The sequence below is a fragment of the Ascaphus truei genome, chromosome 5, assembly GCF_040206685.1.
Source record: "Ascaphus truei isolate aAscTru1 chromosome 5, aAscTru1.hap1, whole genome shotgun sequence".
NCBI lineage: Eukaryota > Metazoa > Chordata > Amphibia > Anura > Ascaphidae > Ascaphus > Ascaphus truei.
Window position 1 is genome coordinate 110,847,341 of NC_134487.1, and position 18,428 is coordinate 110,865,768.

Sequence of the window (18,428 nt, forward strand, 5' to 3'; positions counted from 1 at the left end):
ACAATTTATAGTAGTCATGGGATAAGATTATAATTTACATGGTATTCATATAATCTTTAACCTATTGACACTATTGATTATGAAATCACTAAGATATTCTGAGGTGTTACTGTACCATGCTAAGCATTCTTGGTAACCTAAGTTGTCGGAGTTGTTTTAGTGATATTGCTTTAGAGGATAGAGGATTTAAATAATTCATTAAACAACTCATTGCAAATGATGTCCCATGGTGCTTGGGTTAGTTGCAAATGAAAATGGTTACATTAGCCTTTTCTTGATTTAAAAGCTGATTACAGACTTTTAATCCAAAACATAATTCCTTTGTGGTATTTTAAGTAGGCACATTTAATTGTAAAGAGACATGATATTATCTTTACAGGCACAGATTGAAGATTTAAATGAGCAGCAGATAAAGCTTAAGGAGACCCTGAAAAGTAGCAAAAATAAGGAGAATGCGCTCATAGAAGAGTCTGAAAGCCTGAGCCAAGAACTGCGGGGAAAGCAGAAAGCCCTTAACAAGCTGCAACGAGACAAAGATGAAGTGGAGAAAGACAACGAGGAACTGAAAAAGAGAATAAAGCGGCTAACTAACAGTATGCAGGTAAGCTCGGTATTTGAGTTTTAATGGTAGGTTAGTGCATTATTCTATTGAGACAGTGCATTGTCAAAAGGTTATGCGGAGAGCCATCTGAGAAACAGAAATATTTCTACAGTTTTACTTTTTTTTGCAGCTCAACCAACAGAAAAAAACGATTTCCATACTCTACAGTATATTAGTGGTTCTCAATCAAATTATTATTTTTTTTTCCCCCAAGGCACCCCTATTTATAATGCTCATTTGCTGATGCACCCCTACAATAGTCGGAACCTACTGTAAAGCAACATAGGCTACACGCTCAAAATAAGGCATACAGTACAGATAGTCACAAAGAATGACAGAAGGAAACACACCAAACAGATTAGATTGTTCGCTCTTTGGGGCAGGGTCATTACCTGTTGCATTTATCACCATTGTTTTTAATTTGTTTACCTTGTATTATCATTTTGTAAAGTGCTCTGTACATTGTTGGCGCTATATAATTACAATTATATACACAACAGGGCAGACCGCCACACACCCGGGCAGACAACTACACAGCCAAACACACACAACAGGGCAGGCAGCTACACACACATACCCCAGGGCAGAGGGTTAATGGCTACATGAACAAACACAACAGGGAAAACAGCTACCCACACACACAACAGGGAAGACGGCTACACATGCACACAACAGAGTAGACGGCTACACACACCACACAATAGGGCAGACCGCTACACACACTCACACACACACACACACACGATGGACGGGCACGCACACATGCTCACCAAATGGATGGACAAGCACATGCGCCAAACGGATGACACAGCCACACCAATCACCTCCCTCTGCTCTCCGCTCTCTCCTGTCTATACTGTTTCCGTCTCAGGGCCCAGCCCCCAGGCAGTACTAAGGCACCCTTTTTATACTCCCAGGACAACTGCAGGTACCCTAGAACCCTGGTCCAGAAACACTGCTGTATATTTTTCAAGGCTCACTAATTTACTGTGGAAAACAGCTTGGTTATGTGTGTATGTTGCTAGGGAGCAACACTTTTTTGCATTAAGACACATTTTGCTATATTACCAAACTGACAGTGTAACCAAGACATCCATAAAGTTTTGGATTTGGTAAAAAAAAATTATATTTGAAAATATTTTGGAAATGTATGATGTATACTACCCATTTACTTGTGTAAAGTGATATATTAAGCGCAAAACAACTTAACAGGTGATCAATATTAATACAGTGAAGTGAATAAAGCAACCTTATCAATTTAACTGGGGGGAAAATATATTCAAATGCACATATAAATATTGTGAATTGGTGATAATGATATAATAAAAAAGTGAAATACAAAATATTAATAAGGCTTAACCCCCTGCTCAGACCCTCTGGTGGGTTCGTCTTCACTTGTCCCAAAACGTTTAGGTAGATTCAAAGAGTCCAGGGGGAGCATAAAGGGGGAGAAAGACAACAAAACACAGACAATCTAAGTGTAGGAGTAGTGTAATGTTGGACCAATAACAGCTCCAAGCTTGGCTCTTTTAGACGGCCTACTTACAAAATGTAAGATGTTCAAAAGCAGTATGTAACTAATGCTGTGGCAGTATCTCCAGGGTAGATGTAGTGTAGCACAGCGTCATCCACAGTACTCAGAGGAAGTGACCCCCATAGAGAGAGATGAGAAAGAAAATAAAATTGTTTAAAAATGGGCACATAACACTGAAATAGTGTAAAGGAGAAGCCGCACAGCGTGCGAGCTCACTGTCCCGCCTCTCGTAAACGTCTGCTGTCCCCGGACCAGTTCTCAGCCGTTGATGGATCACGGTCTATGGTCCCTGCTCTGCCGCGTCCCCGCGTGTCTGAGTGTCTGACATCAATTCTGGTTCGGCTTCAGCGGTATTCAAGCAGCCTGCGGCACGTCTCCTAAGTGCTCCATGGAGCAAAGTACTCCCAATCAACGCGTTTCGCCAACGTGAAAGTAACGGCTTCGTCAGGAGTGTGTCACAATGAATGTATATTAATAAATTGAGGTTAATACTAGATTATTCAAATGAGTTGCTTGCTTTGAAGACAAGAAGAAATTATTTTGAGATTTAAATTTTGATCTATATTTACTAAGTAGTGTTATTCCATAAAACATCTTCTGGCGCCGGAAAACCTCTTACTCCCCATTCATCTGTAATCACACACATGGCCCATAATACCAAGAGCTATTTTAAAGGAGTTAAACCCACCAGAGTTGCAAATTGATTTCTTTAAACAATCAATGGAAACTGGAGGAGAGTGTTCTGCAGAGCTGTACGCTGCTAATCCCAGGTTGCTGAGACGGTTACCATTTTTAGTGTTGGTATTTCCCATGTAGGATTCAATATGGCCCCCAGCAGCGTCCAATAGGAAGTCACAACTGACGATGTTGCAGCTTCCTATTGGCCTATGAGATCGAGATTTTACGGCCATATTTTTTATAAAGAAGGGAGTATCAGCACCAGTGAGTACACCAGTGTCTTTATCAGGACTTGCGATCCCCAGAGCTGAAAATATCATGTTTCAGCTCAATAACACAAGGTGGCAATTTATTTAAAAAAAAATTCTCCCAGGTGGGATTGCTGATTTTTTTTTTTTAATCTAATATCTAAAAGTGTGCATTAATTGATTCAATACCATTGTACTCCTTATAAATAACTATGACTGTATTTGATATTCTTTCCACTCACCACTTTTTATGCTGGTTCTATTTAGAATACTCAAACATTTTCTTTTGTGATCTAAAAGGAACGATGAATTGCATAACCCAACGCTAACATTTTGGACACTCATGCTTTTTTTCAGAGCAAGCAAGATTTAGACAGTAAACAGAGCACAATAGAAGAACTTCAGAAAAAAATGAAAAGGCTAGAAATGGAGGTGGATAGGAAAACTGAAGAAGTCGAAAGAGAGCCTGCAAGAGATAAGGTGTTACTCGAGCTGTGATTTGTGTTTTGTGAGAACCTCCCTATAATTTTGCATTTATAGATGCAGTTCTACTTTATCAAACCAATGTACTGTATTTGTTTTATTGCAATAGTATCTATTAACTTTCTACCTAAAAAAATGTTTGATGTTGATCACTACCACCTGGGAACCGCTGCAGCATTCTTTCCTTGGGGCTGGTCTGCCAAACACAATACAACAAGTACAGCTCAACCCCGTTATAACATCCGCTTATAACGCAATGCAAGCGTGGCTCCCAATTTTCGTACTTATGAATACTTTACAACACGATTATTGGTATTTTAAATACTTTATTGTACAATGCATACAATTGTACATTATTTCTAACGCGATCCGCTTATAACGCGATGTGATTCTTTGGACCCCAAACACAGCGTTATAAGGGGGTTGAGCTGTACTATGTGCTACTTATTCTTGGATATTTGTTACTTTGTTTTTCAAAGTTCTTTGGCCTAAACTTGCAAAACCATTAAATATACGTGATGTCCTTAATCAGATTTGTTATATGCAGGATTTATTTGGGTTTACTGCAAATCTAATGTTTACGTTATAGTGGTAGTGTACTTTAAGGAGGAAATTGTACAGCCACCAAAGCAGCAATTAGTGCTGTTTTTTTACACATTCTCATTGACGTCATTAGGCAGTTTTTGGAGACAAATCCCTATTCGGCCACTTCGCTGGATATAGTATACAGACCTAAATGTGGCGTTTCAAAATCATTCTAGGAACACACTCACATGTTGCAATTTGTATTGAATACTGGAGAGGACAATACTGACTTTCTCTTCATGGCAAACATGTAAGCTTTTTTTTTTGTTAATAAAAAAAATGTGATAACTTGGGTACATGTAAGGGAAAATAGGTAGACTCAAGTAGTGAAAAGTAAATATAAATGCAATGAAGTACAAGATTTTTTTGATTATCAATTTGTGTTTTTAGCTGCATTATACAGTAGAAAGGTTACAGCTCATTTTAACTTCATAGATTTTCTTTTCTCTCAAATATATAAATTATTTCTATGGCAAGTTGGACTCTTTTTAAGCAGTAAAGTTACAAAAAAACCCTCCCCTCACTGAAGAATTTTACATGGGTGTAGAAAGAGGTGGCAATTGTGCCTTAAAATAGTTGTAGGCAAAATGAGTATGCAAGTTACTACAGTACTCCAATTTCCTTTTTTGGTGGGGGAGGAAAAGGAATTGTTATGATTTTTAATTAAAAACATCACAATCACAAATACAATTTCTGTGACAAAACAGTGACAAAGGACAAATAAGTTTCACTTAAAATGTGCATGCTTGGCAAACACACGCTTTATTATTGTATAGGGGAGATGATGAAAGCATACGCTAACATCATAAACTTGCATATCCTATGCCACTAGCACAGAATATGAGCCTTCTACACACAAACCACACATTTTCTGATTTTCCAATTGGATTGTACTATGTTTTATTTTCTCCTTGGGCCATTGGTTATTATTATTTTTTATACACCCGCAAGGTGCTCATTAGGATTAATGCTTCCTTGGTAAATTGCAGGTGGTGGTTAACTAACCTTGCATTTTAAAGTATATTCATTACTCAAAATTTCACTTATTGTGTGTACGTCTTTCTTGCTAGGTTAGTAATTCACCAAACTCAAAGTTTATCTTCATTATTGTTAATTGAGATACATTTAAAGACATGTTTAGGTAAAGAATTGTATATCAAAAGGAATATTTGAATGTATTGCATTTATCCTCTGTAAAGCGAGGTTCTGTACACCATGTCATAGCAATTCACTCATGAGCCTTTGAGCTATTTATATTCTTTCCTTTTTGACCTATTCACGGTCTGTTTCTTTAATTACATTAAACTCCTCTGCAGCACTACTACTCAAAAGTAGGAGTAGAATATTTTTTTTTCTGACTTCAGTATTCTTTCTTTAACCTAGAGCTGTAAAGAAGAGATAATTAGATGGGAGGAGGGCAAAAAGTGGCAAAGCAAACTAGAAGGAATGCGCAACCGACTGAGAGACAAGGATAAGGAGGTGGACTCATTAACAAAACAGCTCACAACACTGAAAGAACTATATTCCAAGTGAGTTACAGTTTTAAAGAAATACATTTCATTGGATAACTTGTATTTGTGTGTAGCCATGTGTAAGATTGGTGTACATATCTCTTTCTCATGCTGGCAGTAAACCTGGTAAGTATGCAGGAATGCCAGTAGTTATCATGGAGGTTTGCCCTCACACCCTGGTGAGGTGTCATATGTCCCCAAAGGAAGTGACAACATGCATTGTGCCCCCACTTAGTGGTACAGAGCAGGTTTGTTCTCTGGGGGGTGATATAAGACACAGCACTGCCTAAAGTTAGAAGTCAGTTTCCTGTTGTTGTGCTGCTCTGTTCACTGAGAGGCACGTGAAGGTTTGCAACATTGTTGCAGTGTCTCCTGCTAGCTGTGAGTCAGTAAGCAGACGCAGCAGAGTAAGCAGACGCAGCAGTATTAGAGGAGCTGGCAGAGTTAGAGGAGCTGACAGACAGAGCAGCTCAAAAGAGAGACAAAGCAGCTCAGGAGAGGAGATTACAGCAGCCAGAGAAGCTGGGCAATCTCTCTCTGAGAGTAAAGGTGGAAAGCAGCTCTATTAGGGACAAGGGACCTTCCTAAGAGAGTGCTGCAAAGAGATGAGTGGCTGAGCTGTTATCTGTGAGGGGCAGCTTGCCCATACCACCATGCAAATAAAGATGCCCTTGTTAAAGATACCTCCACTGGGTGAGTGTGAAGTTACTCAGCAGTGGATGGCACCACCAAGAAGGAGTTCCTCACCAGGACCATCTCCCTGCGGAAGCACAGATCCTGATGAGGTGGAGGCGCTGCACATGAAGTAAGTTGGACTCGCACCCACTACCTCAGCTACCTGTCCTGATGACATCCCCTAATAACACCAAGCGGGAGACTCAAGAGTCCTGTTACTTGCAGGTGCACCACCACACACGCCTTGTAATGGGGGACTGGTTAGACTACACGGGCCAATATGAGATTGGGTGGGTCAGGCCAGAGGGAGCACCCGTTACAATTGGAGGCGCTGCTGAGATGCCTGTCAACAGGACAGGCTTTTGCTAGGCACACAATAGGAAACAGGGAAAGTGTCTGCTGCCACTTTGTGCTGCGTGGGACGGGGCCAGGGGTAGTCAGGGAGATGCTGGAGATGCATGCCGCAAAGACGCCTTGGGATCCGTTAGGGGTTAGTGAGTCTGGAGCCGGGGGCTATTGCTGTTCTAGTCGCCTTGAGGTAGCGCTAGCGGGGGACGCCTGAAGGGGTAAACTGGTAACTGAGAGCAGGAATTCTGGAAGGGTCCGCACTAGGCTAGCCAAAAGTAGGTCGACGCCCAAAGTACTGCATGGAAGAGCCAGAGTACTCTAGTCTCCATTCCAGATCACTTATCAAGGAGCACAGACTGGAGGAACATGTTACAGTAGACATAGAAAGAGTGAGCCTAGCCTGAGGTAGTGCAAACACGAGTCAGATCTACATTAGGTACACAAGGTGGTGCACAAGGCATTTTATTGCATCGGTGTGGCAGCTGCCCCGCAGAGAGGAGCTCCATGTGCGATAACAGAAATTATAACAGAGAAAAGAATGGCGACCGCAAGAATGGAGGCTCTCTCAAGCAGTGAGTCACACCAAAGATGGCGGCTCCCGCCAAGTCGGGAGAGCACCAGGACTGTGCAAGAAATTGTTGCAGAGTATTGTCCGGGTTGGGTGTGGGTGCCAAAACCTGAAACCCGCCCCTGCACTGTGAGTAGTTCAGCACAGAGTCAGAACCACTCCTTGGTAGAAAGTGTCCCTTCTCGAGAGAGCCCCGTCAGAATGGAGGATCTGCAGAGCGCAGAAGGTCCAGGATGGCAGGGGGCAGAGAGAACCGTCAGAATGGAGGATCTGCACAGAGTAGAAGGTCCAGGATGGCAGGGGGCAGAGAGAACCGTCAGAATGGAGGATCTGCAGAGCGCAGAAGGTCCAGGAAGGCGGGTAACCGAGGAACATGCATATGACCTGTGCGTGGAAGAAGAACAAGCTACAGAAGAGACTTCTGTGAGCCTGTTGGAGACTGGCGTGACAGCCGTGGCTGCGCCGGGTTTGTCCTGTCTATGCTCTCGGGAAAGTACCCTCGAGACTAGTGAGGACGACAGTGTTGCTAGATGGGAGGAACGAAATGGACTTTGTTATCATTCAATATACAAACAGCCACACGCTACCTCAAATGTGATGAAGAAAGATAATACGACCCAAAATGGCGGTTCCCGCGTTCCCGGGACACCGCGTGGGCCAGCTGCAGAAAGTCTTGCAACTTTGCAGTTTGCTAATTGTTGGCCAGGATTGGCGCCAACGAGAAAACTCCACCCCGTTGGGGAGTTTGGCGTGAAAGCTGGAGCCGCGCCCTCAGGGACTATGACTCACTCTGCCCCTGTGCTGGGTCAGCCTACAAGCCTACGAGACCCTCCTCTAGAGTCCACCAGGGGGAGTGAGCACATTGAAATGCCAGTAGCAACTTCTGTTTCCCCTAAGAACGAAACAGAATGCAGCAAAGCACAACCTCAGCTACAAGGGGCATGGCGGGCCAAAAGAGTGACTTACCCCTTTCTTTTGTGCCCGTGTATACATAAAAGGAAGAGGGGTGATAGGATCTTTGCCAGTTATTCATTGCCTAAAGGATTCCGGGAAGTATCCAATGACGGAATCACCAGCTTGAGGTGTGAGGACTCTGATTGTGTATCTCTGGGAAAAGAACTTATTTGGGGAGCTACTTTCTTTGCAAAAGGAGCAATCCTGCTTGTGTCTAGCTGTTATCTGCCTAAGCGTGAGGAGTTCCAAGCTCCGATGACAGAGACGGCTCCAGATCTGGTTCCAAAACCGGAACCCCAGATGATGGAACCATTCCTGACGGAATCAACGAAGGGTAAGGTGACTGCCCAGGGAGAAGGGGGATCGCTACCACTGGTACCGGCGGAGCAGGACCGCGTCAGGCCGATGGCCATCAGCGAATGCGAAGCGCCCCGACGCTGTTCCCCTGCGGAGATGTCCCTATCCCCATCCTGTACTACTGAAGACAGTAGTCAACCAGCTGTGGTGATGCGCCAGCCGGCGGACCACACAAGTGAAGCGGAAGATAAAGAGACATTTATCCCATCGGCTGCGGACCATGATGTAGGCCCGTGTGCTCTACAACGGCCAGTCCGGCCTACCACAGAGGAACACATCGCAAGCCAGCGGAGTGGTGAGGAACCTCCTAACCCCCCACAGGCGCCGGTGGTGGCAATGGCGGAGGTCGTTCTGGAGGAAGAGGTTCCGGTTGGGAACCCAACGCAAGATGGCGGCGAGTCCAGCGAGATGGCCGTGTCCTCTCGGCCAAGCAGCTGTACCCGGTTGCCTGGGTCCGAGAAGAGCCAGCAGGCCCTGCGGAAGCCTGGGAGTAAGGAAGCGAGTGAACCGGAGTGCCAGTCCGATGGTACTGGGCAAGGTAGCGAGAAGTTGCGGGTCGTAGTCCCGCGTATGTCGGAGGTGTTTCCCTATGCCCAACCCCAGGCCATAGTTAAAACCCCTGCCCCTGTCACTTTTTCCTACGGGTCCCAGTCTAGCCAAGGGTTGTCTGGGGAGTCCCGAGCCACTTTTGAAGAATGGACTGGGGAAAATCTGGACTGGGGTGACTGTTTTACCTCTGATGAGGGATCGGGGAGGGAAATGTCTATGCAACGAATGTTATACTGCACTAATGATGACAATCGTACTGTTATGGTGGGATGTGATTCTAAGAGCCTTGGGTCAAACTTTGGGTCCCCAGGGACATTGGGAGTTTCATCTGGGGATTTGGGTAATGTTGCTCATATGGTGCCTATTGCCCAGGGAGCCCCCTATGTGCCCTCACTGTCAGGAAGAGTTGTTAGGGATCGCCAAAAGTTGGTACGTAATTTTCATCGTCCCTGGGAGAACGAACTTATGTTTGAAATGGGTTCCCTTGATTCAGAAAATTGGGATCCTGGCGGGTTAGATGAGACGTGGTGTAGTCAAGAGGGGGTAGTCTACATCTCCCAGAGAGGCCTTAGGGAGGTGTATGGGCATGATCCTCTCAGTCCACTAGCATCCAAGCCAGAGTTATGGGCTGATGGTGGGTGTACAGTATGTCCCCTAGAGTGTTACAGCATTGATGCTCTAAGCCGAGTGGACCATGCTGTGCGCAAGCCACCTTAAGAGGGTAGAGTAGTCCCAGTAATGGATACTCCAGCATGGGGTAATCCTAGTTGTTATACATCTAAAGTTAGGATGTATCTGTTATTGTATGATGAAAAGATATGTACTGTAATGTGTTGTTATGTTTTGCAGTGCTACCTGAAGGAAGGTTCCGCAAATTTAGATCCCAGCCGGGACGTTGGGGTTCCACCAGGGGGAGAATGTAGCCATGTGTAAGATTGGTGTACATATCTCTTTCTCATGCTGGCAGTAAACCTGGTAAGTATGCAGGAATGCCAGTAGTTATCATGGAGGTTTGCCCTCACACCCTGGTGAGGTGTCATATGTCCCCAAAGGAAGTGACAACATGCATTGTGCCCCCACTTAGTGGTACAGAGCAGGTTTGTTCTCTGGGGGGTGATATAAGACACAGCACTGCCTAAAGTTAGAAGTCAGTTTCCTGTTGTTGTGCTGCTCTGTTCACTGAGAGGCACGTGAAGGTTTGCAACATTGTTGCAGTGTCTCCTGCTAGCTGTGAGTCAGTAAGCAGACGCAGCAGAGTAAGCAGACGCAGCAGTATTAGAGGAGCTGGCAGAGTTAGAGGAGCTGACAGACAGAGCAGCTCAAAAGAGAGACAAAGCAGCTCAGGAGAGGAGATTACAGCAGCCAGAGAAGCTGGGCAATCTCTCTCTGAGAGTAAAGGTGGAAAGCAGCTCTATTAGGGACAAGGGACCTTCCTAAGAGAGTGCTGCAAAGAGATGAGTGGCTGAGCTGTTATCTGTGAGGGGCAGCTTGCCCATACCACCATGCAAATAAAGATGCCCTTGTTAAAGATACCTCCACTGGGTGAGTGTGAAGTTACTCAGCAGTGGATGGCACCACCAAGAAGGAGTGCCTCACCAGGACCATCTCCCTGCGGAAGCACAGATCCTGATGAGGTGGAGGCGCTGCACATGAAGTAAGTTGGACTCGCACCCACTACCTCAGCTACCTGTCCTGATGACATCCCCTAATAACACCAAGCGGGAGACTCAAGAGTCCTGTTACTTGCAGGTGCACCACCACACACGCCTTGTAATGGGGGACTGGTTAGACTACACGGGCCAATATGAGATTGGGTGGGTCAGGCCAGAGGGAGCACCCGTTACATGTGTATTACTACAAGTCAGAGTTGAATCTCCCTTGGAATGCATGTAGTGCCTCTGGACATATATTAGGCTTGCAGTAAGCACATTATCATGGTGTTCACTCCTTGACTTTGCTATTGGCAGCAAAAAAAAAAAAAAAATATTTTGTCAGAACACTAATGGAACTTATTTCACATAAGGCCATTTGAATGTTGAAATCAAGTTGCCACAATATTGAAAAAGGGGGATTTTCAAACCACATATCTTGATGTCACATGAGGATTGTCTTATTAGAGAGATTATTGAAGACAAATACTTGGTTTTAGTGTGTGGTTGAGATTCATAAACTGTGCTGTGTTTTTCCGATATTACTCCTCAGTATCCAATGACCACAGTCCTGTCAATTTTCTTTGATTAGAACAAAAAAAAATTTCAGTATCGGAGCAGTATATGATATGGTGTTATTGGCCTACTTTATTGCTTTTCAGTGTATTGACAGATTCTCCAACTAGGAATAACGTACCGTAGATCTATTACCTAACATATAATGTTAGCAATAAACATTTATAGCTACATACTGTGTAAATGTTACATTTATCATGGGGGTCATGTTGTGGACCATTACAAACAAGCAAATCACCATTGCCACATTGATTTGTTGAAAACTTGAAGTTCCTGATGATTTAAACATTTTTGCTTATACTTACTGTACTGAACATTCTTATAGTCAGTCTGTGTTTCAATGTTTGAGCCTCCCAACAATTCAGGAAAGCACCGAATCATATATATGAATTATTTGCCATATTACAAAATATATGACAAAATGCATGGATTTATTACAGAGCTGATCAAGAAAAAATAATCTTGCAGAAGAAACTTCGATCCCGTGGAGTAACTGTGGATCACGTGCTTGGGGTCCGAACTACAGAATCTGAAAAAGAAGTGGAGGAACTTAGGAAAAAGAACCATGAATTAGAAAATGACATTTCTTATATGAGGTAAGAATTGTAAAATGAAGAATAAATACAGTTATGTATATATAGAGAGAAATTGTGTATTATTAATATTGCATCAGATTGCCTTAGAATCATCATGTTAGTAACATGATGATCAGGGGACTTAGTCACATGGCAGCACATTTATGACCTTTCCACAGTTTTGCTAAACAGATACCTCCATACCGGTTCCTTAACTCTCGTTTGTAGTTCAATGGGTCCTCCTTTCACATAAGAAACTTCTTTTCAGTCCCACCTATATCTCCGATCTTGCTTTGCAATGTTAAGCACTGTGAGGTCTTCATGCCCAATCTGCCATCAGAAGGAATATGCTCAGCAGTACCACTGAGCAAGCCCATGAGCTTGTAGGGTCCAAGTGTACCATCACTTATTTCCTCCCCCCTGTAAGGAATCCACTCCTGGCTTTGATTATAACTTTTGCAGACTTCTGCAGTTGCAAAAGTTTCCTCTGGCAATCTATGGCACATGTGCTGCTTCTCATTGCAGCTTCTGCCCTGTGCTACATCATTGGAGGAATACTCACACACCCTCCTCCTGTGATTGGATCTCCGCCCTTTATATCCTGGGCGTTGGCACTGAAACAGTGCCAAGCATAATTTCCTACCTGGACGTTACTGTCTCTGCCACAAACCGCCCCAGGCCTCTCTCCTAGCGTTCTTACCTTCCAAGTTCCTGAGTATCCAGAGGCCTGTTCTTTCTCCTGTGCTGAAGCGTGTTGCCAGCACCGGTACCTGCTGCATTCCCTCCTAGCAGTGGCTACCCTTCCTTTCCTGCGGCCTGCTGCTATCCCCTTGCAGTGGCCTGCCTTGGACTTCTGTGCTGAAGCGTTGGTTCTCCCCGACGCTGCCCTGCGGTGAACTTCGGCCAGCCTGCTGTCTCCTCCTGTCTCCTCCTGCTGAGATCGGCATCATGGGCCGAGGCTGCTCCTCGCGCTGAAGCCGCTCACGCTCCTAAGCTGAAGCGGGGAACTCCTGTCTGCTTGTTGCCGATTCCTTGCTACGATTACGACCACCCGGATGTCTTCTATCCTGACCCTGCTTCAGCCATCGATTGTCCTGTCTTCTCCTACTCCGACTTTGGCTTCAATAACGACGATGCTGCCTTCTCCAATCCTGACCCTGCGATGTACGACTATGAACTGCGCACTCCGGATCAGTCTGCGTGGACTAAGGTCGGTGATAATGTAACCCCACCTCAGCCCCGCGGTCCGGTCCCGGTTTGTGGCGAGCATCGGCGTAACACCCCCCCCCCCCCCTTATAAAATAGGTTTATGCAAATAAACATCTAAACCGCTTTCTGCTTATGTAGGCTTCTGTAAAAGCAAAAATACAGGGGTGAGCTTAACAGTTCCATTGAGCTCCTGATGCCATAACTATTTTCATGTTTGCCAATTCAATTTGAGTATACGTAATATTGCTACTTCAGTGAGCCAGTGGATTATTTCTTGGTATGTTGCTTTTTGTGTTATACAGCTCAACCCCCTTATAACGCTGTGCTTGGGGTCCAAAGAATCACATTGCGCTATAAGCGGATCGCGTTAAAATAATGTACAATTGTATGCATTGTACAATAAAGTATTTAAGATACTAATAATCGTGTTGTAAAGTATTCATAAATACGAAAATTGGGAGCCACGCTTGCATCACGTTATAAGCGGATTCGCATTGTAACGGATCGCGTTATAACGGGGTTGAGCTGTAGTTACATTTCCTCTAGCAACTTCCTTGCTTTCAAACCAGTGATTATTGGCACATGATTTACCCTGTGGTTTGTACATGTTTTTAACACACAATATGTTTGCTGACTTTGCCATTAATGACTGGAATTAAAAACGTAATTTTTTTTTTTTTTTTAAACCAACGCAGCATTGTTATGACAGGAAGTACCTCACTATTCCAAATATGAAATCACAACCAATAAGGTTTATTTGTGTGTTTTTTTTTAATCCTTTCTACAGTAATTCTTTTTTTAGGGGCTTAATAATGCTTGCTGTTTTTTCATTGTAACTAATGATTCTCCTTCCTCTGTTTATATGTGTATTCTGAACGTTTTAAAAAAAGTTTTTGTTCCTTGCTTTTGATATGTCCAATCTCCCTTCCACGTTGCTCCTGTGCAGAGGCTATTTACTTAACATTTTCTAAAGTTTTGAAATGTTCTCCCATACGCGAGAAACAAACGGCACTTCTGAGGTCTTGGTTAATAAAAGTGAATACATTTTATTAAAGGATGATGATCCTTTTACTAAACGTTTTCACTTGTATTAACCAAGACCTCTGGAGTGCCATTTGTTTCCAGAGTAAGGGTGAACATTTCAAAACATTGGACGCACCTGATGGATGCTGGACGTGCACTCGAGCTGTTACCTGCGAGTCGAGTGAGCACATCTTTTTTTTTTTTCCTACCATTTTCTAAAGGACATCTAATTTCTGTGACCTGAAAACTGAAACATCAAAATAGTATAGGGACATAATTTCCTTCATTGTCATTTCAGATAGTGATCCAAGAAAGGAAAAGATGCCCTTTACTGTCCGGTTTCTTTTCTCTTAAACATCAAACACTTCCTAAAGTGACTTCAATGTAATACTTTAGTGTGGTGAAAAAAGCAACATTTCTGGTTGAGTTAGGCTTTAAAATAACAGCTGTAATGCATCCCTGGCATTAATTATATGTTTGAGGAATTGAGGGTGCAGATGGTACTTGAAATAATTAAAAATATTCCACTTGGATGCACAATCTAATAATTTGGTTGGGAAGGTATAACCTCTGCATATGATAAGGAAAGATTTATGATTATTAACCTTCTGATCCTGTATCAAGGAAACATATAAATTTTAAGTAGTTGCTCTTGGATACCCAATTTATCAAGCGTGATGGGAGAATTTAAAAAGGAACTTGGCAGTCAGACGCTTAAAAGCACACATTGTAACACAAGCATTCAGCCATCTTATTTAATGCTTGAAGTGCAGAGGGATATTTTGTTAGTGGGCAAAGCCATTCAGGCTTCTGGGAATATAGGCTCACAGCCCCAATATTCTCTAATGAATATTTTGTCCAGTTAACAGTTTTTGCATCCAAGCCTTTGTTTTTTTTTTACATAGGATAAAACAAGCTTTGCCTCGAGATTCAGTGGTAGAAGACTTGCATTTAAAAAATCAATATCTAAAAGAAAAGCTTCAGGCATTAGAACAGCAGCTTTCCAGGCCCTCAGTAAGTATTGCATATGTATTTATTTATTTGAGCCCTGAATGCTCAGCTGTCATGTTTCATCGTACCATCTTTACAAACTTCTGGGTGTCTACTTTATCGACAAACAAAACAAAAAAAAAACACAATAGTATGACAAATTAATGTCATGATGTATTGATCAGACAAATATCAGTATAACGTTTTTGGAGGCACACAAGATTTAAAGTGCTTACAATTCCCTCTCTATTTCTTACTATGGTTAACCTTTTATTAGAGTGGGAAGCTTGTTTGGGGTCTGTCACAAATTGCAAAAAGTAATAGATAATTTCCATTGTAGTATGTCGTAATTTCTGCTGCCGCTCTTCATATTGCTGTAGTAACTATCTAAAGGAGAGCTAATACTTTGGGAACCTGGAGATTCTTGGGATTTGTCGATCTCACACAGATGAGAATTCTTATACCCCTGCATACTGCATCAAGAAACTCTGACCACAGTTGTGATTTTTTCAGCTTCATACAGTATGTATAGTAGGATATGCTTTTATGTTATGCAATGATTGAAATAAGTTGTAATGTAGTGCATGCAGATTTTACTTGTTTTGTTTAGGAAATAAAATGAATGACCTGTTATGTTTTACCTTTTTGTTTGTGTGTGTGTATATCTGTAAATGACTGTCCACTTTAAAAAATATTTCTACCTTGTGTTATTTCTATATTTTCCTTCTATGCATCATTACCACTGATATGATAGAGCGTAGCAGGAGATACAGACGCTTTGACTGTTCCTTCGTTTACGATTGAAACTGGTAAACACAAACATGTTGTATTTCCAAATAAAAAAAGAAATCTACTAAGAAGAACAAAAGAAAGTAAAACAATTCTAATTGAACCAAATAGTAAGAATGTTGATGAGTGCTTTCAGACTTCTTCAGACAGGTTACTTCCTGTCAGTAGAGCAGAGACTCCAGGAATCCAGAAAGCTAGTATGGTAGTTATCTCTAAAACATGTGAAGCATCATTTTCTCCAGGCAGAGAAACAACTTCTGCTGCCGCCGATGCATCAGTTGCTTTAGGTTGCAAATCACCTTCGGGGATAGACTATGAATTATTTATTTTCAACAAAGAAGGAACACCATTTCCAGACAATTGTTCAGCTGCTGAAAACATAGATGCAACTCCATTATCAAGTAATGCAGCAGTTGCTGCAAACACGGAAACAACGTCAAAATCAGTGTCTTCATGTGGAGAAGCAACTCCGCCAGGTGATGTATCACTTCCTGTTAGTAGAACTGCAACTCGAGAGCTGGGTGAAGCATCACATTCTGCAAGTACACAAACTACTGCTGAACAGGAATCTGATGATGGCAGTTCTGATGAAAATACACTTGACACAATATCAAATGGTAGAAAAAACGGGGCCGATAACATTGAAGATGAAGAAGAGTTTCACAGTCACAATAGAGGACTTCAAAGTGGGAATGGAGAAATTAGAAAGCAAGAGATGACAGTGTTTAATACTTTAAACTGTAGAAAACTTAAACCAAATTCTCATGTGCCATGTACTACTTCAGCAACTCTTGATAGAGAACCTTATAATGGACCCAATAATAACAGCGGAGACAAAAAAAGTTCAATCTTTACACCAACAGAAGAGGATGAATTTCAGAAGGACTACAGCTCTAAAATAGAAGTGGGTTCAGAACACAATCAAGTTCTCCAGGTTTGACCGTGTTATGTCAACCTTTTATTCCCATTTCCCTCAGTTTTTGTTTGATGTGCTAGAAATGGTATTTTCCTTTGTGATAAATAGCTGCTCGCTTTCTTGTAGTGTTTCCTGTGTCTCAAAGAAATAAACTAATTGCTACTGTACTCTCCCACTTTCTAAATGACATGAATATACAGAAAAAAAAATTCTGACTATGTTTCTAGTAGGTATAACATTAATTGATTACACATCTGGGCTAACACTGTTTTTCCCCCCGTTAGACTTCAGGGCTTGGATCAGATGACCAGTCCATCAGAGACTTAGACCTTCAAAGAGAAAATTTAAGATTATCATCTGAAAATGTTGAACTGCATTTCCAATTGGAGCAGGCTAATAAAGATCTACCTCGTTTAACGGTATGGGCTGAAGTATTCATTAATAAACTGAAACGTATTTCAGACCTTGTAAACTGCTGCAAGTCATAACAATCCTACAAATATATAAATCAGAGCAGTGATTACCAGACTGTTTTAGATCGTTTTAGTTGGTGGATTGCTCTAACCCATGCCCTTATTCTATCCTGTCGGGACTAGTGAATCCTACGGTCTGGCCTTTCTGCGTCTTGCTTTTCTCCCCTATAGTCTATCCTAAATGCTGCGGCTAGAATAACTACTTCCTCCTAAATCTGTCTCTGCTTCTCTCCTGCTGAAATCTCTCTCATGGCATCCCATGAAATCCTGTGTTCCTTGCAAAATTCTCCGGTCTGCCCAGTCTTCTATCTCCGCCCTAATTTCTCGCTATACCCCAGCTCGCCTCTTGCGTTCTGTTAAGGCATGTCTACTGTCTACCCCTTTTTGTTTCCAAAGCCTTCTGCCTGAAACCCACACCTCTAGAATGCCCTTCACCTAAATATTCATCAGGCGCATTCCCTCTACACCTTCCAGGCCTGTTTCAAAACTCTTTACAATAGCTCCAAAGTATTCACCCTTGCATAAACACCTACCTTCATACTGTCTCCAAGTAATCCCTACACACCACTTCGATTGTAACCTGTTCGGGGCAGGTTTTTTTTTCCCCCTCCTAATGTCCCCCTTTTTTTTCCCCTCCTAATGTCCCCCTTTTTTTTTTTAAATGTTTATTCCCATTGCGCATTATGTATTACAGAGTTGTTATATTGTTGCATCTCTTCATGCTGCCATACATGCATCATCTGTTTTTAAATATATACATTTGTTAATTATTTAAAATCACATTGTTATAGTAATTGCTGAATGTTCCGGTTTTACTTTCTAGGACCAGATATGTAATTTGAAAGAAATGTGTGAACTTCTCAAAGCAGATAAATTTGAAGCTGAACGCAAGCTTGGCAATGTACGAGGGGTGAGTACTCTCTCTTTTTGTCATATGTAGGTAATCAAACTCAATAGTTCTTTATTTTACATGTATTATTTGGAACACATACAAACTAGTATAGCCATTAGATTGGAATTGAGAATTAGATTGTACATTTTAGATTTGTTTTATCTTTACATATTCACTATGAAAGATGTTGCATGTATGGAATGTAGTAATTTCCGTTAACATCCAATTAAACCGTACTATGACTG

General features: G+C 42.3%; 1 protein-coding gene across 5 annotated transcripts in view; it reads left to right on the top strand.

The window, feature by feature from the left end:
- Positions 1-18,428, top strand: part of CEP290 (centrosomal protein 290) — a 137,300-nt gene that overhangs the window by 102,839 nt on the left and 16,033 nt on the right. For 3 of the 5 annotated variants that reach the window (XM_075600465.1, XM_075600464.1, XM_075600468.1), the window contains 8 exons: positions 380-601; positions 3,419-3,541; positions 5,513-5,658; positions 11,757-11,912; positions 15,029-15,137; positions 15,868-16,836; positions 17,103-17,237; positions 18,115-18,201. In XM_075600465.1, coding sequence (XP_075456580.1) covers positions 380-601; positions 3,419-3,541; positions 5,513-5,658; positions 11,757-11,912; positions 15,029-15,137; positions 15,868-16,836; positions 17,103-17,237; positions 18,115-18,201 — 1,947 coding nt within the window. The remainder of the gene's footprint in view (positions 1-379; positions 602-3,418; positions 3,542-5,512; positions 5,659-11,756; positions 11,913-15,028; positions 15,138-15,867; positions 16,837-17,102; positions 17,238-18,114; positions 18,202-18,428) is intronic. The other 2 variants (XM_075600466.1, XM_075600467.1) reach the window with 1 other exon arrangement.